The sequence below is a fragment of the Varroa destructor genome, unplaced genomic scaffold, assembly GCF_002443255.2.
Source record: "Varroa destructor unplaced genomic scaffold, Vdes_3.0 BEIS01000001.1, whole genome shotgun sequence".
NCBI lineage: Eukaryota > Metazoa > Arthropoda > Arachnida > Mesostigmata > Varroidae > Varroa > Varroa destructor.
Window position 1 is genome coordinate 64,695,433 of NW_019211454.1, and position 17,092 is coordinate 64,712,524.

The 17,092-nt window shown below is 44.5% G+C and overlaps 1 protein-coding gene and 1 long non-coding RNA gene across 5 annotated transcripts in view; one reads left to right on the forward strand and one right to left on the reverse strand.

Annotated features, from left to right (window-relative positions):
- LOC111243370 (uncharacterized) overlaps window positions 1-17,092 on the reverse strand; it is a 57,750-nt gene that overhangs the window by 34,738 nt on the left and 5,920 nt on the right. The window contains exons 1-2 of one of the 4 annotated variants that reach the window (XM_086992241.1): window positions 13,988-14,009; window positions 4,327-4,535 (exon numbers count right to left, since the gene is read on the reverse strand). In XM_086992241.1, the coding sequence (XP_086848367.1) occupies window positions 4,327-4,480 (154 nt within the window). In that variant the 5' untranslated portion in view covers window positions 4,481-4,535; window positions 13,988-14,009. Of the gene's footprint in view, window positions 1-4,326; window positions 4,536-4,748; window positions 5,309-5,337; window positions 5,987-13,987; window positions 14,010-17,092 lie in introns of those variants that run through there. The other 3 variants (XM_086992237.1, XM_086992233.1, XM_022788817.2) reach the window with 3 other exon arrangements.
- Window positions 240-4,777, forward strand: LOC147758975 (uncharacterized). Its single transcript, XR_015329961.1, has 2 exons — window positions 240-3,365; window positions 4,293-4,777. It is a non-coding gene; the product is annotated as an uncharacterized LOC147758975 (long non-coding RNA).

Here is a 17,092-nt window from a genome sequence, read left to right on the forward strand (position 1 = left end):
CATGTACTTATGTACGAAAAGGCAGACGGCGAGGCCAGACCAACGATAACTCCTTTCCACAAAACGAAATCGTTTTTTGCTTCACGTTTCTTTCTTTTGACCTGATTAGAAAATGTTCGACGTTGCTCTTCCTCATCGGGCACCCGTCGCCTCCAGCTGATCCTCCTCGTTCTATAAGCAATGCACACGCAACCTTCTCTCACAAATGACTCAGTAGCATTTTCGTTTTCTTTTTCCGGTTATTTTTTTCTCTGTATTTCGGCAAACTACCAGCTTCTCGAACGCGATGTGCTACGCGTTGTTGTTGTTGTTATATCGCTAATTATAGCATACAAACTCACATGCCGCGAGGAGAACGACGACCAGGATCACATTTGTAGCTGGCAGCGTGGAACGACCGTGTTGGCGGCTGTGACTGTCGTTCAAGTAGGGACAATCCCAGTTGGCAATCAAACTACGCCGCGACAATCAGTAGAATCCCTTCTACGGCGATCGCGGCCACTACGAGCTGTGGTAGCAGCTACAGTTAAAGTATAGCAGGCCATTAGTTACTGTTCCACGACTGCCTAGACCCTCTTTTACCTAACCTATATTTTTGCCTGCCTGTCTGTCCATTCGCACTGCTGCTGTTCCTCATACCAGTATATATAGCAGAGTAGACCGCCGTCGGCTTATTTGTTTGTTTGTCGATATGTCTACCCGTTCTCTCAGTTGTCCCGACTACGGCCGTTCTACGTTCGAACAAACATCTGACAGTTTACATTTGGAGCTTTGAGTTGTTTCAGCGTTCTACACTGGCGGAGGTCGCCGCAAAGTTGCTAGTTCGTTTACTACCACGCACAACTACTCATAGTCTCTTTCTTTGGATCAAATTCTTCTTCCTGAATAGGAAGTCGGTGGACGGCGCGTGTTGCATAGCCGCAGACGCACAGCCACAGCAAGTCAGCCCAAAAACCGCGACAGCCCATTACAATGTGAAAACGTCGTGCACGTACCATGTAGATACGGAACGAACCAGACGCTGTAGAGTCTCATAATGTCCCAATATATTAACACTCATGTGGTCTTTCATACGCGGAGACAGAGATGCGTCCGATCTCATTATCGTCAATGTCGTTTGCTATGCTGTTGTTTCTCGTCGTGGCTCACGCTAATGATACGACGACCACTGCTGCATTCGCAGCGGTCGTTGCAAGAACCAGCAGTCAGGCCGACCTAAGCCGTCCAACCCAGCCACAGCTCAGGCTATTGCACCAGCGACTTAAAAAGCCCTGTAGCAGTCTATAAAGGCAGCAGAGTTGCTGCTTGTGATTTGGCTGCCAGTCGTAGGAGTGGCAGCCATCCGTAGTTTAACTACGATCTCGTTGCGACGGTTATGATCCCAATGGTGGCCTAACGCTATATGCGGCTAAAATAACCAGTGTCAGCCGCGACTGCCGAAGCTGACCAAATCCACTGTAACCTCTGGCAAGCAAGGACGTGCCTCGCGCCAGGATGACCGGCGTTGCAGCAAACGCTGGCTGGCGGGTCGTCAGTGGAACTGGACAGACGAGCAAACTACAGTGGAGCCTCAAACTGGCGCGTCCAATCAGGCGCTTGAATGTCGCCGGTTAGCCTTTGCGGTGACTGATACTTGAGTTAGCGATAAACACGTGGCGTAAAGGGGCACTCGCAAGACCCTGTTTTGCCTACAAAGCCTTTTGCTCACAGTCATGCTCAATCTTCCCTGCAGAAACTCCTTGACTTCTACGATTAGATGTTCAGTGAACACATGCACTTTGCCGCTGGCAGCTGCTGTATTTCATCCTATTATTTGGTGTCGTTCTACCGCAATAAGAAGCAAAAACTGTTTCAAAGGCCATTTGATTAAAAAAAGACTTAAGGCAAGTTTCAATGCATGTAGTACCAAGTCAACGCCGCGACTGCTGGCGCACAAGTATAAATTCATCAAGTATCGTACCGGTCGATCAAAGATCTTCCCACGCCGTTAGAAGCAGCACCAGCTCAAAAGCAATAGTCACTGATTCTAAATGGAAATAAACCATTTGTTTGCCCCAGTCTAGAATTGACGAACTGCTGGTAACGAAAACTATAAAAAAAAATATGCCGGCGACGATGCATTGTTCGTAACCAGCTCGAGGCTATAGATTTACGAACACGGCGTCGGAGTGACGAGCGAAATATCTGGAAAAAAAATGGAACAAGCATCAACTATGTGCTCTGAAATAACATGTGCACACTGATAAATAACGGCACTAAGAGCGAAGGTCACCGTGGTCTGCCTAACTCAGATCATGTCAACTGACCCCCGCGCAAGCGTCTTCCGAGATTCCACTGCGCTACTTAATTTTTGTTAGAAATTTGAATACGTTTTGTTAACTATTTGTGGACCCGCGAATTCACCTACATAATATGTATCCGAATGATACACGCATGTCACCATTACAAGATTGGCGCTATACAAACAAGGCGCTCGTTTGTTGCTGATCCGTCAACTTATGAGCATTTGGTACTATTATTAGCGATTCCCCGAACGAAATATGCAATTGGACAACCACGGAAACGCTAACGATAACAAGAAAGGCATAAAACATGGGTTTCACTTAGTACCTTTTCTCTGTTATTGTTTATGCTGACTGGCCCGTCGGCAACACGACGAATCGATGAACGTCAAGACTTGCCGACCGTGGCAATATGACTCAAAGCCGTCAAGGTAAAAAACCGTAGCCCGCGCATCGCGTGATAGCAGCCGCGACGATGATGACTTTTCACTTAATTGCTGGTTACTTTTCCGTGGCCCTTCACCTGTCGTTCCCTTGCCGCCCGTAGCTGGCAACTCCATTTCTTGGCAATACTTCTTACCGCCCGACGAGTAACAAAAATAACATGACTGAATCGAGGTGAACAACAGCACAATCCGCTTCGCCCGCCCCACCATCTTTGCCTGTCCGCCATCGTTATCCTCGAGATTTGCCCGTTCGCTTCGGCCTGGCTTCGTTTCGATCGGCTTACCCCGTAGCTGTCAGCTATCTATTGCCTCATCGGCGCAACAGTCAGCACACACCGAATGCGTCACCAGCAGTAGCAAGTTCACTGTTTCGCCTGCCTTTGCCGCGTTGTATTACGCGGCACTCGTACATCTAAATACGAGTAGCGATGGCGTCGGCAACGACGATGACGTTAGAAAACGCCAGCTTTCCTCTCTAGCGAGAACAAAGACGGCAGTAATAGCACAGCAGTGGTATCATCAGCCAGCTGAATAGCATCGAAAGTGCTACCAACAACGACCAACACCATCTTACTGCAGCCCAACTCGATCAGCCCAACGATGTAGAAAAAAAAACGTGGATGTACGTATGTACTATGTAAGTGCTTGTTGTATGCGTTTCGCGAATCATTCCGATCTGTTTGTTCAAGGTTCGAACGTTTCTATCCATCCAGCTGGTTAAAAGCCGTGACGGTAGTCACAGCAGTCCGACACAGCGTGAACAAACGGCCGAAGTAGATAGCGAGAACAGCGGCTGTGGCAGTAACGACGTTCAGTCGTTACGAGTATCCTAGCGAGCAAATAAGTAAACCGAACCATAGTGCACAAATAGAGCTTGTAGCCTTTGAGGTCTTCGTTTGTGTCATCGACCCCCTCGTATGAACAGTTGCAAGAATAGACTTATGATATAACGTCCTCGGTTAGTAGAAAGCTAAATCACTTAACAGAGTCAGACGACTGGTACGATATGTGTGGGTGCGCGCTTATACTGCCATGCGTCTCTGTGGCGTAGATTCTCAATCTATTAGAAGTCTCTCATATTTGATGGTGGTAGCTGACGCTCATCTATTCGGTTCTTTTTCACGTCATGTAGCGTGCTCCAGGCTTGATTCATTCTCATTAGCATGCTTTGTCGAACAAAGCAGATGAATATGTGTATCCGTAAAGTGAACAGCACCGAGAGGATTCATTCAACTACTGACACGCAGATACACGCCTACACATCAATACACGCACACAGCAGTATAACGAGAGCTATATATATATACATATATATATGGATTCGCAGGTGTTTCATATATGTGCGGAAGCACACAAATTTTCATCGGTACCAGAGGAATCATTACCAATAATTATCGCACTGATTCAAATGGCTAATAACTCTGTCTTTCGAAACAATGCTATGACGTAATAACTTAGCCTTCGTCGTCAACATATATTTCATCGCTATTTACGTACGCGACCATAATCTGTTGGAATTTTAGAACCTACTGATTGATCTGCTTTGTTTTTTTATCTAACCTAGCAATCTAACCATTGAGGTTGCCGTTCGTACTTACCCTGCTTGCTGAAAATGCGGTTCTTAAGACCGAGCACTGTTTCTGTGCGGGGCACGCGCAGATGGAGCACCTGTCCAGAGATGGACTCGACCCTTAGCCGGATATCTTCGTCATTGTCGGCTGGGGCCGGGGGCACAGCAGAGCCACCCGACATCTTCGCACGTTTCGCCGGGAGCCGCACGGCGGACCCTGATTGAAGCTACGACCACCTGAAGTTATCAGCGAGAACGACACGTATTAGTCCCGTTCGGAATTCTGCATTTTGTAGCCCTGACTCGTCTGAACTACAATGTGTCACCAATTAGCGTTTAAATAGGCTTTGATTTGTAAGATAAAACAGTGTAACTATGGCGAACAGACTGTCCCTGTCTCAGCCCATTATAGGGCAAACAGCATTTGCGTTAGCTGATCAATAAACTTACCCGTTCTATCTTATGGAACGGAAAAAGGATTGTTTGCCTATTTATGTTTACATAAAACCAAACTCCACAGAGGACTGCACAAAAATGCCACTTTGCATTCACAAATTCTCACAACACACGAGTACTAGCAGTAAGAACACATCCACCAGCAGGCAGCGCCAGAGCAACAGATATAGTGCGATAACGCTGATGATCAAATCGGCGACGCTGACAATAGCCGACTGATTCTTTAAAGTAGCAAATTACTTCTGTTTCAGTATAACAGAAATCCTACGTATATACGCTACTATTCTGTTGGCATTTATCTATGTTTTCCTCATGAATATCATCATTACTCTAATAAGCGCTGAAGGCGCGATCTCGTCGGTTTCTGGCCCGCTGCACTGTTGGCCACAATGCACGACGCTGCACGGGATGTTCGCGATCTCCCCCTCTTGAGGCGATTGCAAGGAAACAACAGACGGCATTACAAGCAGAAAGAAATGCACACAGATTATCCAGGCCGACAGATACAGAGAGAATGTACGTGGTTTCTTAGCATCGATTGCGTCGCGTTCAGTTGTGTTGTACCCCCTGGTGTCCTGCTTACTTGTCAGTGTCTGCTTTCGTCTCGACCCTCGGAACATTAGCCCCTACAGTGAGAAGAGCACCAGGTCAGCATAAATGTATGAATAGAACGGTGAAAGGTAGTTCTTGTACGCATCGTCGTATTCGAACTCCGCCCCTACCGCGGGCTGGCTGGTTGGCTTATAAGGCAGTTACTGTTACATAGGCACTTCTACAGTGACGAGGGCGCACACAGACTACTATCCACCATCTATGTATCCATTTCACTGAAACAGCGGACTAATTGCAGTCGTCATCGAGGCAATAGCAAGCAGCAACGGTAGCATCAGCGACGCGGCCGGAAGCGGCACAGTTTGTGCGAATACTTATTTTTTTTTACCAGCGTTGTCTATGCTGCCACAGCACCACTCCCGGCGGCCAGTACCCGTTAGCAAAAGCGGTTTTGATACCACGCTCGACTACGCCCGATGACAATGTCCACCACTGCGAGTAACTCTCCAGTGAGATCGCCGAAAAACAAAACATGAATGAGAACGAGATCTGGAATCGACAGACGGAGTGTATCAGACGACACGTAGTAGCAATGGCAGAGATAATGGAGGGAGGGCCACCGCGAACGGCGAACACATCTAACGAATAGACGCGCGTCGTGAGAGGCCGTGGCCGATTGCGATAGTCGTGCTTGCACGAGCGCGACGAAAAACGAGAGTAGGGAAAAGGAAGGAGGATGAAAGCGAGCTGCAAGAGGAGGCGCAGGAGGAGGCCAAATGATCGACCGTAGGCCAAAGGCGGTGACGGCAGTGGCGATGGCAGCAGCAGAACGGCAAGTGATGGTAAAAAGCAGACGGAGGCCTTCGAGTAAGTGCCACAGCGCAAGTTGAATATGCGCTGCCAGATTGCATCGTAGTAGGCCCATCTCCGATTTCTGCTAGGTGCGGTGTCATTGCAAACGCAGCGCCAGCTAATGCTGCTTCTGACGCACCGCAACGGTACTTTGCTGAGCTGAATATAGGGAAGACACAAAGATGGTATGGTACGGCGTGGCACGAAAACAAACACCTGACAACGACTGCTGCCAATATGAAAAGAAAGGACTGCTGGACATAATCCTCCCAATGATGGCTAACGTTTTTGAGTCGAATAAAGGTCGATCTACGCTTAGCCGCATCGGTTTTGCTGCCGTTGCGACCGAAAATAACAGCGGGAACAAAGCTCTGTCGTGGCGTGCAGCCGGTCTCCTAATGGCTCTCGGCCTCAGCAAATGAACGTACCACCTATAACTGGCCATCAAACCCAACCCAGAAAGGAGTACTCGCGAGAATGTTTATTAGCCGCTGGTCTATGTTCGTCTGCTACTCTCTCTTTCAGGGTCGTTTCTCTTTTTCTGCAATATCATGGTACGATTGCACTATGAACGCAAATTAAATGTAATGAGATAGCCAGTAACATGTACATGGTAGTTATCAGGAGGGTGATTACCTTACAACATCTCACCCCCCAAAACGGCGCTTAAATACGGGTTTGTACAGTCAATATTTTCATGGGGTAATACATCATACCCCACTCGAACTGTCGGCAATTAGATATCTTACCTAGTCGTTAGGCTGTGCAAGCGTTTCCACACTTACTACGCTGCAGATTTGAATCACATAACTATGTACTTAGTGGAAATTCCGTTTAGTTCTCTATGTAGACACTCAGGGTGGCCTTTGCGTTTCCGAAAACGCGTAACAAATTATAAATTTACGACCAGGACAGATAGATTAGGAGCCCTAAAGTGGAGCAGAAAGCAAACGATTCCAATTATTTGTATCGTCTTGATCCTGATGCGACTATGATGTCCTTATAGATAAAATTATAATTAATACACAAAGTTTCTGCGGCGTAGAAACGAACAACTGATCAGAAGAAACGTTACAAAACAGCTGATTAACTCAAACTTACTTTACTCCAAAACTAATTTCCCTAGAGAGAAATTGTGGTCAACCTTTTTGAAGCGCATATTACAAATTAATATGCTTATAAAATATGTTTGCCATTGATAGGTCGACAACTTTAAAAAGAAGATACATTCGTATTTTATCGATTATATATGAGCTTACATGCTACTTACACATGCGACATTAGCGCATATTGTGACGATACAATTTAGTTACAGGTTTCGCTTATAATAACATCAGTGAAGGCCATTTTGTATCCTTTACGTCTACCAACAGTCGACAAATACAGACACAAAATATAGTAATCAGTACACACTTTCTTGGGTATGGTATGGTATGCGAATTTTAACATACAAGCGTTTTCGATACCAGCATGTATAGGCAGTGAAGATTTATAAAGGACAGCCTTTCGAAGCTGTGACTTACGGGACCAACGGCGAACCATTTTAACGAAACAACGGCCACCAGCAAGAAGCGCCGTTAAGTGAATACCGAACCAATCTCGACAAATTTAAGATAACGATAAACTTCCCATCCAACACGCTATAGACTTGAACCTATACAGGCATTTTCTCATGCGCAAAGGCTAGTAATATTGCCATAACAACAAGGAAGCTGCGAAAATCGCCAGTTGCCTATGAGTGGAAGTATCGGATAAACCCGAAGCATCAGCTCTCGTTTTGCAGAGTTCTAGCACACACAGTAGGCCGCTATGATCCTTAAAGGTACGGCGAACATATATATAATAACGTACCCTTTATTGAAACGGAAAAAAAAACAACCATTTGGACCTTAAACAACGAGTTCAGTTCGATACACCTTCGTCTGAGACCTCTTAGTGGTTCTTGAGGTATGGGAGAGATTTCGAACAGATACTGATGCCGCGAGGGTTAGAGCTTGCTTTTTGTGAAACGTAGCGCGTTGTCAATTTAACGTCGATGGAACCTTGCCATCCACCATCGTCGATGAAAACATGAAGGGCTAACTTATGACAAACATTAAATACTGTATTCTGTGTTTTCCTGTATCTCTCTATAACTCTACAACGAATCGAATATAAATGTTTTGCTAAATACTGTGGCTGAAGTATGAAGACGTGCAAATGCTTCTGCTTCATTGCGAGATGTTTTGCATCACTCATTCAGCAAGGCGCAAACACACTTGACTTTCTTTGCTACGTCTCCGTAAATATCTCCATGAAAAGTAACTAAAGCTCACTAGCTTGATTGGATATATCCTCTTAAAAAATCTCTGACAAGTAGTAGTAGTAGTAGTAGTTGTATTAGTATATATTGAGCTATTCTAGATATGGTGATATTTTACGCAGACAAAAATAAATCTAGCGTGTATTTTCCGATTGGTATCGACGACTAAGTGTGCCATTTTTTCTTGGCAGCTTTTCGTGTAGGATACTCGAAGCCAGTTAAACTTCAACATATAGATTCTATCAATTAGTTCGTTTCCATGAAGCTTAAAAAAAACAAATATTATTACCGTGAATTTAATTGGTGTAAAACGTGTTTTTCAAAAAAAAAACTTTTCTAGTCCGCGCTGCGTTCCTGGCTAACAAGACGGTTTTTTTTTGTTAAGCTTTGCTGTCTAGGTTTAGCTTGTACCCGCTTTAGTTCTCTCGTTTGCGCCCTATCGTTATTTCTTTGTAGCTGGGTCTGCTTGCGGCCGAAAGAATGACGCTACCATCTATGACACGTGGTTGTTTTTCGCTTGAGACTGCGACGGACGAGAATCGCACAGGCGAGACCAACAACGTCAAATCGCTTCTGGACAACCTGTTGCCACGATGACTCGAGCGTTTTGGCTGTAGTTTACTTAGCTGGCTGTTGTTTTTGGTAGCGGCTGCTATCCCGTCCGAACGACGCTGGACTATGGTGCACAGCGTCGAGATGGACACAAAGCTTCTCGTTTCGACGTACATGTGCGTCTCCATTAACGTCGGCGCTTATCCGTTCCTCCGTCCGGTCTACATTCTGAATCACTTCACGTTGTAGCGGTCCAGCAGGCGGTCGGTTGAACTTCAAGTTTAGCAGACCACCTATTTGTTCCATCAATCGGCGGGTCTATGCAGCGAGCGAGCGAGCTTGTCGTAATGGCGGCAGCGTTGCCACGATGCATTGATTTAGCCAAACGCTCCTTCACGTATGTTGCGATCGAAGCAAAAGTAAGAAAACGAACGACGACAAAACCGAGTCAAGAGAACATCTGCCGCATTAAAATAGCGAGCAACCGTGTGTTGATTGAAAAAGAGATAAAGGGGAGATAAATGGATAGAAAGAGAGAGAGAGAGAGAGAGAGAGAGAGAGAGAGAGAGAGAGAGGGAAAGGGGGGAGAAAGCTATAACTGATATGAGTACTAAAATAAATTATATAGAAAGTACTGATGGAAGGAAAATAGCAGTAAAACTTACTACCATATACTGTGTATCACTATTACGAGGAGGAAGACAAACATGCAGCCTCACTAGACGTCGTCGTTATAATAAAATAAAAACAGGTGTTCCAGTCGTCCGCTTACGTTAATGAGACATCATGTAGGCATTGCGTCAGCAGAGTTTGAAGGAAGGGTTAACAAAAGGAGCGCTATCGACTGGTAACATTTCCAATTCATAATCATCGCGACCCAGTTGAACAACAGTGGCTATTACCAATGTTGCTAAACCAATACGGAACGTCAAAGAAGGTAATACAATAGCGGAATAATCATTGATTACGGGATGCTCACTAGTATATGAATCCGCAGCAAAAGAGCCTATGTTAGAACAATTCACAAGCCATTCCAGGGAGATGTGTACGGTAAATAGAAGCATTTGCATGGGTTTACCACGCTGCAAAAAAGCTCGAAAAGGTAATAACTTTATAGACAATAACAGCTTGTTTCTGGAAGGAAAATTGTCGGCGCAATTTACTAAGAGCAGAAACAATGTATGGCAGGGAATTGTTAAGAGCTGCTGACGTTCAAACTTCATCTGAATTGGGTTAAACACATCTCGAATAGAGGTTAATGTGTAAGCACCGCTCAGATTGTGCCAAAAGACAAGTCTATACTGAGACGCTAGCCGGATGCGGCCCATTATGTCTAGGTAATTAAATATAATAGAGCATGTAATGGTATAGAAATTAAATAACAAAAGAACTATAGATTACAAAATAATCACTGAAGATAAACTAAAACATTTTTACATTTAAAAATTAACCATTGTTGTAGCCGAGAACGCGTCAGTATGTTCTTAACTCAACAGAGTTGAAGAATGCTTCTCGGTAGTTCTTGCCTGCTCTGACCTTCTCCATGATCTATAGGCCTATGTGCCAAGATATATACATGGCACAACCGACTTCAACAGGACGGTGGCAGGACGAGAGGCAGCTTTCGTTCAAATTCGATTTACTCTTTTTAAAGAAGGCCGCCGTAGCACGATATTTTGTTAAGTGCTTTTCACAATATAATCCCTTAAGCAAAAGTCATATCATATGTTTTCGTAGAATTGCGTCCTACATTTATGCCTAACGACTTATTATACCTAGCCCAGCTAATGTGCACAGTTTTTGATAGTATTTATCATATATAAATAAAATGCTCAAGCAAGTTTGACAAATATTTTAAGAGAGGCTAACGATCAGGTAAGAAAACCTTCGCCTTACCCTAAAAATACCCTTAAAATATATTTATTTTAGCCAAATACGTTTTGTTTATCTAGGTGGCTGTACTGACCGCTTCGGCTATGCTTGGGAGGTAAGATCTGCAAATAGGTCAGCCTTTATAGTTATATATCTAATAATTATAAGTACCATGCACGTACAAAATAAATGAATCTTCTGTTATGCTGCCGTGTTTTTATATCCATATGCATATTCGTGCATAACTAAACTTCAGACAAGAAGCCTTGCAAAACCTTGTTTTTCGAAATATATTGAGAGCCACACACAGAAACATCCTTTTAACTTTAGTTAACAAAAATGCAGGAACAGCCAAAGGGTCTGAGAATTATAGTTTCAATGGTGGCAACGGTGTAAATTTCGCTCTGCTTGTATCCTCTGCGTACTTCAATAACCTCATCTGGGATATGATCTGAGCGCGGTCGTCGTTTTAGAAAAACGCTCAATCGGAAATGCCTCCGCGCTTACCTGGGATGAAACGAACAAATGTGCCTTGTGTGCTAGTTGCTAATAAAATGAATGTCTTCAGCAAACTAAGTAAGGTCTCTACGCCTTTCTATCGTCATCCATAAAAGTTTGTTTCATATTACTATTACTCTATTCAGTTTGTCTTACTCGGCATACGTTTGGAGACGCAATTGCACTACACAGACGCCTGGTCTCTAAGAAAAATAGATATTTACCGGGCGGATTTATCAGATTAATTATTCAACGCGACTTGGTTCCTAGACGTATAAGAGGCCATAGAGGAAGAATAGCCTTCACGCCTCGAAAAGAGCCATCGTTGGTATGCTATATCACCCGATGTCTATACTTGACATTTGCTTTAGGTTGAGACGCAACTGCGGACGACGGTACTCGTACGTAAAGCGATGCCGATTTGGAATTGTGAGTCGAAAAGGATTGTTGCCGGTGGTGGAAAAAACGCGGGTGAGTGAGTTTGATATCATGAAGCCACCATGCTGTTACTGCGACTATGGATTGACGGTTGAGCCATTTGCATTGGGCTAATATTTACGTTTTGGTTGTATAGAGTACCCAGTCTGTTGTATGCGTACAGAGTCTAGGCAAAAGGTGCCTTGTGCCGCTGACAAGACAATAGGTAACAGCCAACAACAGTGAGCACATCACGTACAAAAAACGTTTGGCCACTCTAGACGCTGCGCACCTTTTTGGTGGTTATCACAGCTCTGTCGGCTATAAGCAATGACGAAAAGACGACGTCAGGCGGAGCACTGTCGCTCGGTCAGACAAAGCGGCCAGAGATGGGCCAAAGGGCCGGGGCCGTTGACCTGCCAGACCTCGTCGTAATCAGCATTCGGAACATTGCCACAATCAGCATCATTACCAAGACCGGCACTAGGACATTAAAAACATGCACACACAGACAGCATAGCATGAAAAGGTAGCACGGCTAGAATCATGATTTTTTTGGATCGTTAAGATGGTCATTTCATCTACGCACGACTAACACGAGATTCGTCATAATCATAACGGTAGCCGAAAAAGACTATCGATCTGGAGAACGTGAAAAGAGAGAACGATTGAAAATAGACCAAACAGCTACTGATCACGGGATTACAGCTTTGAAGGCAATGGGATGAATAAGTGAATCAACATTTAACATTTGACGGTTATGCTGCGTGTATTGTACTAAGCGCGTAAAACTGTGCAATTCCAGCTAACGCCCAACTATCGCTCAAGCAACGATATTGTGTCAAGAAGGAAAATCCGATAACACTGTCCGCGTTACATGCTAACACATGAAACACTCCAGGCCACGTTGTGTAGTGATAGCAGTAGTTTGGGTAGCGTTATTCCGCTAGTTAAGCGACAATCATCAACGGGCAACACGAAACAAGATATTTTCTTCCTGCTGAGCGATGCCGATGCCCCTAACCATGGACCAATGAACAGCAACCTTTGATACTTTTAAAATAAACTACAGTTCTTCTAAAGCTGATGTTGGCAGCATAAAGGAACTATAGAAGTAAAAAGCGATAATGTTTATCCACTATCTGCCCGATACTGTATACATTAAGATAAAAGCCATTTTACGTCTAAAAGCAACAGAACTAGGTTGAAGCATGCTAAGTGCGGTCAGCACCTGCATGCGTAGCACTCACACCATTATCTTGTCATACAAACTCCGTGCTTTCATCGAGTCTTGTGAGAAAAAATATATAAAAATAATTAGGGCTGGCCTGGCTGGCTACCTCTAGTTAGCATATTTTTGGTTTATACACCTGTGTTCCCGTGATAATGCTGCGGTAACGTGTTTGTTTGCGTAAAAATACGTAGTGATCTTAAGTTTGAGACACAGTGTATACACCTTTCGTTCTGAAAGCTAGCTGCCTGGAACAACGCTTAGTACCAATAACGGACGTCAAATTCGAAACGCTTATCTGTGTATCTAAGTGTACTTGCATATGATTTTTTTTTTTATTAATTTCTACCATTTGATGGCATGGTCCCTACAGTAACGCCGCTAACCGTCATCCTCATATTACAGTTGCTTTCGATAGTTAGCACAAACATATCCCTCTGCGTGCACTAACGTAAAAAAAATACTGTTTGGTCTAAAAAACGCATTTTGCAAAAAGATCCCTTAAAAAGCTAGCCCATTTCGGCCCCTTTTATTTCGAGCCGCCTATTAATGGCGTCCACTAGCACCTTTTCTATAGTAACAGTGGTAATGACCATAGTCAAGCAGGCAGGCATCAAATACCTTAAACTATATGTTTCGCCTAGAATTGTGTTCACTTCTTGCTATAACAAAATGCTATACACTGATTAGTGAGAGAAGTACATTGAGACGCGGACATCATAATGCCATTTAGCAACGGTGTATAAGTGGCGCTGTTATCTCTAAACGCGATATATAGATCTATATATAATCTCTACTTTCAGTATAATATATGGTAAACCCTTTATGTACAGGGTCTTCTTCGGAAAGCCAACAGTGGCTACCGTAAAGGAATATAGGTGTCAACCGGATATTCTAATTGGGCATGATATTTTGTGATATACGTATCACACTCCGCGTGGTAGGCTCAGCGCTTACCGTTCACGGTGTTATTCGGCTCCTGCTAAAGCAAATAAAGACGAGATTAGTATATTTTTGGCGGAAATAGAAGTATACCGAAAAGAATATGTCGTAAGAATACCTATCAATGTCTGTATTCATGTACTTTCACTCATTCATTCACATATATAATGATAGCCTGCACATCCATATACGTCTTCTAGTCTATAATAACGTATAATGAAAAGCACTCCAGGGAAAAGTCTCACGAAGCTGGATGGAAGGACGCTTTCGTCGTTTTTAAGTACAATACGGGAAACACAACCCAGGGAAGTCACCAAGAGCGCGGCAATGTTCTACGGTCAGAGAAATTATCCTATAAAAGACGGGTGAAATTTGAGCGTTAACCTTTCGAACATGCCACTTATTTCCTATTATTTTCTACGTGCTATGCGTACTAAGAAAATCTAGTAAATTTTAAAAGCTTCCGCGTATGCCTGAGTAGAGACCCGCGATGGTATGAATGCGGTGGAGATCACTAGAGAGCAGCGGCACGACGCAAGCTTGATATTACTTGTCCGTTTACTTTTGTAGCGCAAAACAGAGGTTGTCACCACCGCCATCGTCGGAAAAAACTACCACGACCCGTTAGGTACCAAGGTTATCCAATGCGTCCGTATACGCAACGGCAGTATGTACCAGTATCTGGCCGTACCGTAAAACAGTACCATGCAATTAAGAACTGAGGAGAAGGATTCGTTTCCATCCTGAAACCATCTCATCAAGCAACATCTCAGCCATGCTTGGATTTTTCGAGTATCCTGTTAATTCGTGAACTTTGCCCTCTGTAGTTATCTATCGCCATGGTTATGTTTGCCAGGGCGTAAATAAGATGCTCCTTTTCTTTGCCTAGGCCCATTTTATTTGTCATTTTAATTAATTCTTGGCAGGAGTTTCATTAGCAAGCAAGCAAACAATTAAATTACCGGCAAGGACACACCGCGCAGTACAGCTAGGCAACAATTATTAGAAAAAGACCTACTTCTAAATTGAAAACGTTTTAACTTCTTCGGTAAGTTGGCAGCTGTCGGCGGTTGTCTGGACTGACGAGAACAGTGACAGCATACTATGCGATGGTTTTCTCCATTAAATACTGCAGCTTCAAGCAATTGACGGACGATGAACACTGAGTGAAGAAGCAACAAATCGGAGCACTAGCTGCCTTTAAGATACAACATTTAAATAAGGACTGCGCGAAATGGATAGCACATAAATGAACAAAACAGACAGGCTTACACCGTGAGGTAAACTGTCTACTCATGTTATTGCTGCAGAGCTCAACGTCGTGTCGCCGCATTCAGCCTTGTCGTCATACTGCATAACCGATGCTGTTGTTCTAGTGAGCTCGTGGTGGCCGTTCGCTCAACTGAGTAGCCAGTTGCTGATGTTAATTCTCGGCAGAGGTAACGGCCGCGCCGGCGGCGATTCGTTCGATTGGATGGCTACGCCAGCGGTAAGAGTAGCAATAATATGATGGCCGACGCTAGCAGCGCTTGATTGCTATTGCAATTAATGTGGCTAACGCGACAGCAGCGGCAACAGGCTATGCTCGCTTGCTCGTTTTCTTGTTAGATGTCTGACTCGACAGCCGCAATTCATTCGAAGACTACGACGACATTGGCTCCATCCATTCGTTCCGTCTATGCCGCCCGTTCCTGTTGCTATAGCAACAGCTGACAGTCGCCACGGGGCTGCAGCTACAACAGGGCCACTGGCGGCAGTCGAGAGCGGACTGTCGCTTCGCTGCGGCCGGGCACGACGGCGGCGTCGACGTTTGGTGAACTAGTTGTCGACTGCCATTGCTACAGTTGTTCATTTGCTGTTTGCAACTACTGCCGCGGTCGTGATTGCCGTCCGGAGTGGACCCGGAGACATTTTTCAACTCAAGGTAACGATACATTTAGCTGGCGGTTGATGCCTTTGCCATTACCTCGATCGCGTTTTGCCAGCAGCAATAGCGAACGCAGCCATGGCACCAGTGATATTCAGCTAGCCGCAAGCCAGCCAGCCAGCCAGCCAGCCAGTCAGTCAGCTAGCCAGTTACCCATCATTATTAAACGCAAATATCCATACATCTATCGAGCCATAAAGCCAACCAAGCAAGCGTACTAGCAGTGAGTCCTGCCAGCCAAGCCAGGTAGGAAGCCATATATCAGTTAGTCATCTATCCAGGCAGCAGCTGTCTATTACCGGAGCAGACAAATGATAAAGCGGGTGGTAAGCCCTGCAACAGCGAGTGTCTTTGGTGATGGTAGCGGCGGCGGCGGCAGAGGTCTGACACCAAAAGGAGCCCGCTATCCCAGCGGCGACAAGAACAACAAGCAACAGCAAAGCCGAGAGGAGATCGTCGAATAGCAGTAACACAAACAAACCGTGGTGAAACACACGATCAGAACAACAGAAGCGGCTTTAGCAACAGAGACTACAAAAACAGAAGCAGAACAGTACCAGATTTGCTACAGCTGTTATCGTTGTCGCAGTTGTTGATAACGGTAGACTAGAAATACGCCGGTGAAAGCAGCCGAGAAAAACAGCCTGTTCTTGTCAGACGAAACAGACCAGCACGAACGATGGCGGCAGCTAAATCAAGGTGGCAAGGCCACCTCAATAACACCGACGGTAGTAGCAGCGGCAGCTATTGACTATGAAGATATTCCTACTAAAGTACTTCCTTGTCACTACTATAATGAATAGCTATTATAATTAATACTAAATAGCAGATCCGCATTAAACAGGCGCAATAGAGATCACGCTATAAACACTGGATTTACATAGTAAAATTGGCTAATTTATAGAAGCCTACGTGCTATTGTATTCACGTTTCGCTGGCTGATGTTAAGTTTCATGAATCAAATCTATCGAGTTCATATCAATCACAGAATAGATTACACTCGTGCTTTTTGCAGCGGCAAACATATGGACGTACCGTACGAAGCTGATCTGGAAATGACAAAGCTAATGTATAACAAAAAAAAATTTCTGTCTGTAAAATTACATATTTTACAGACTGGACGTAGCACTAGTGCTTTCGAATATTATATTGTTATCACTACCCATCTAAATCATACGTTTTATGGTTATCTG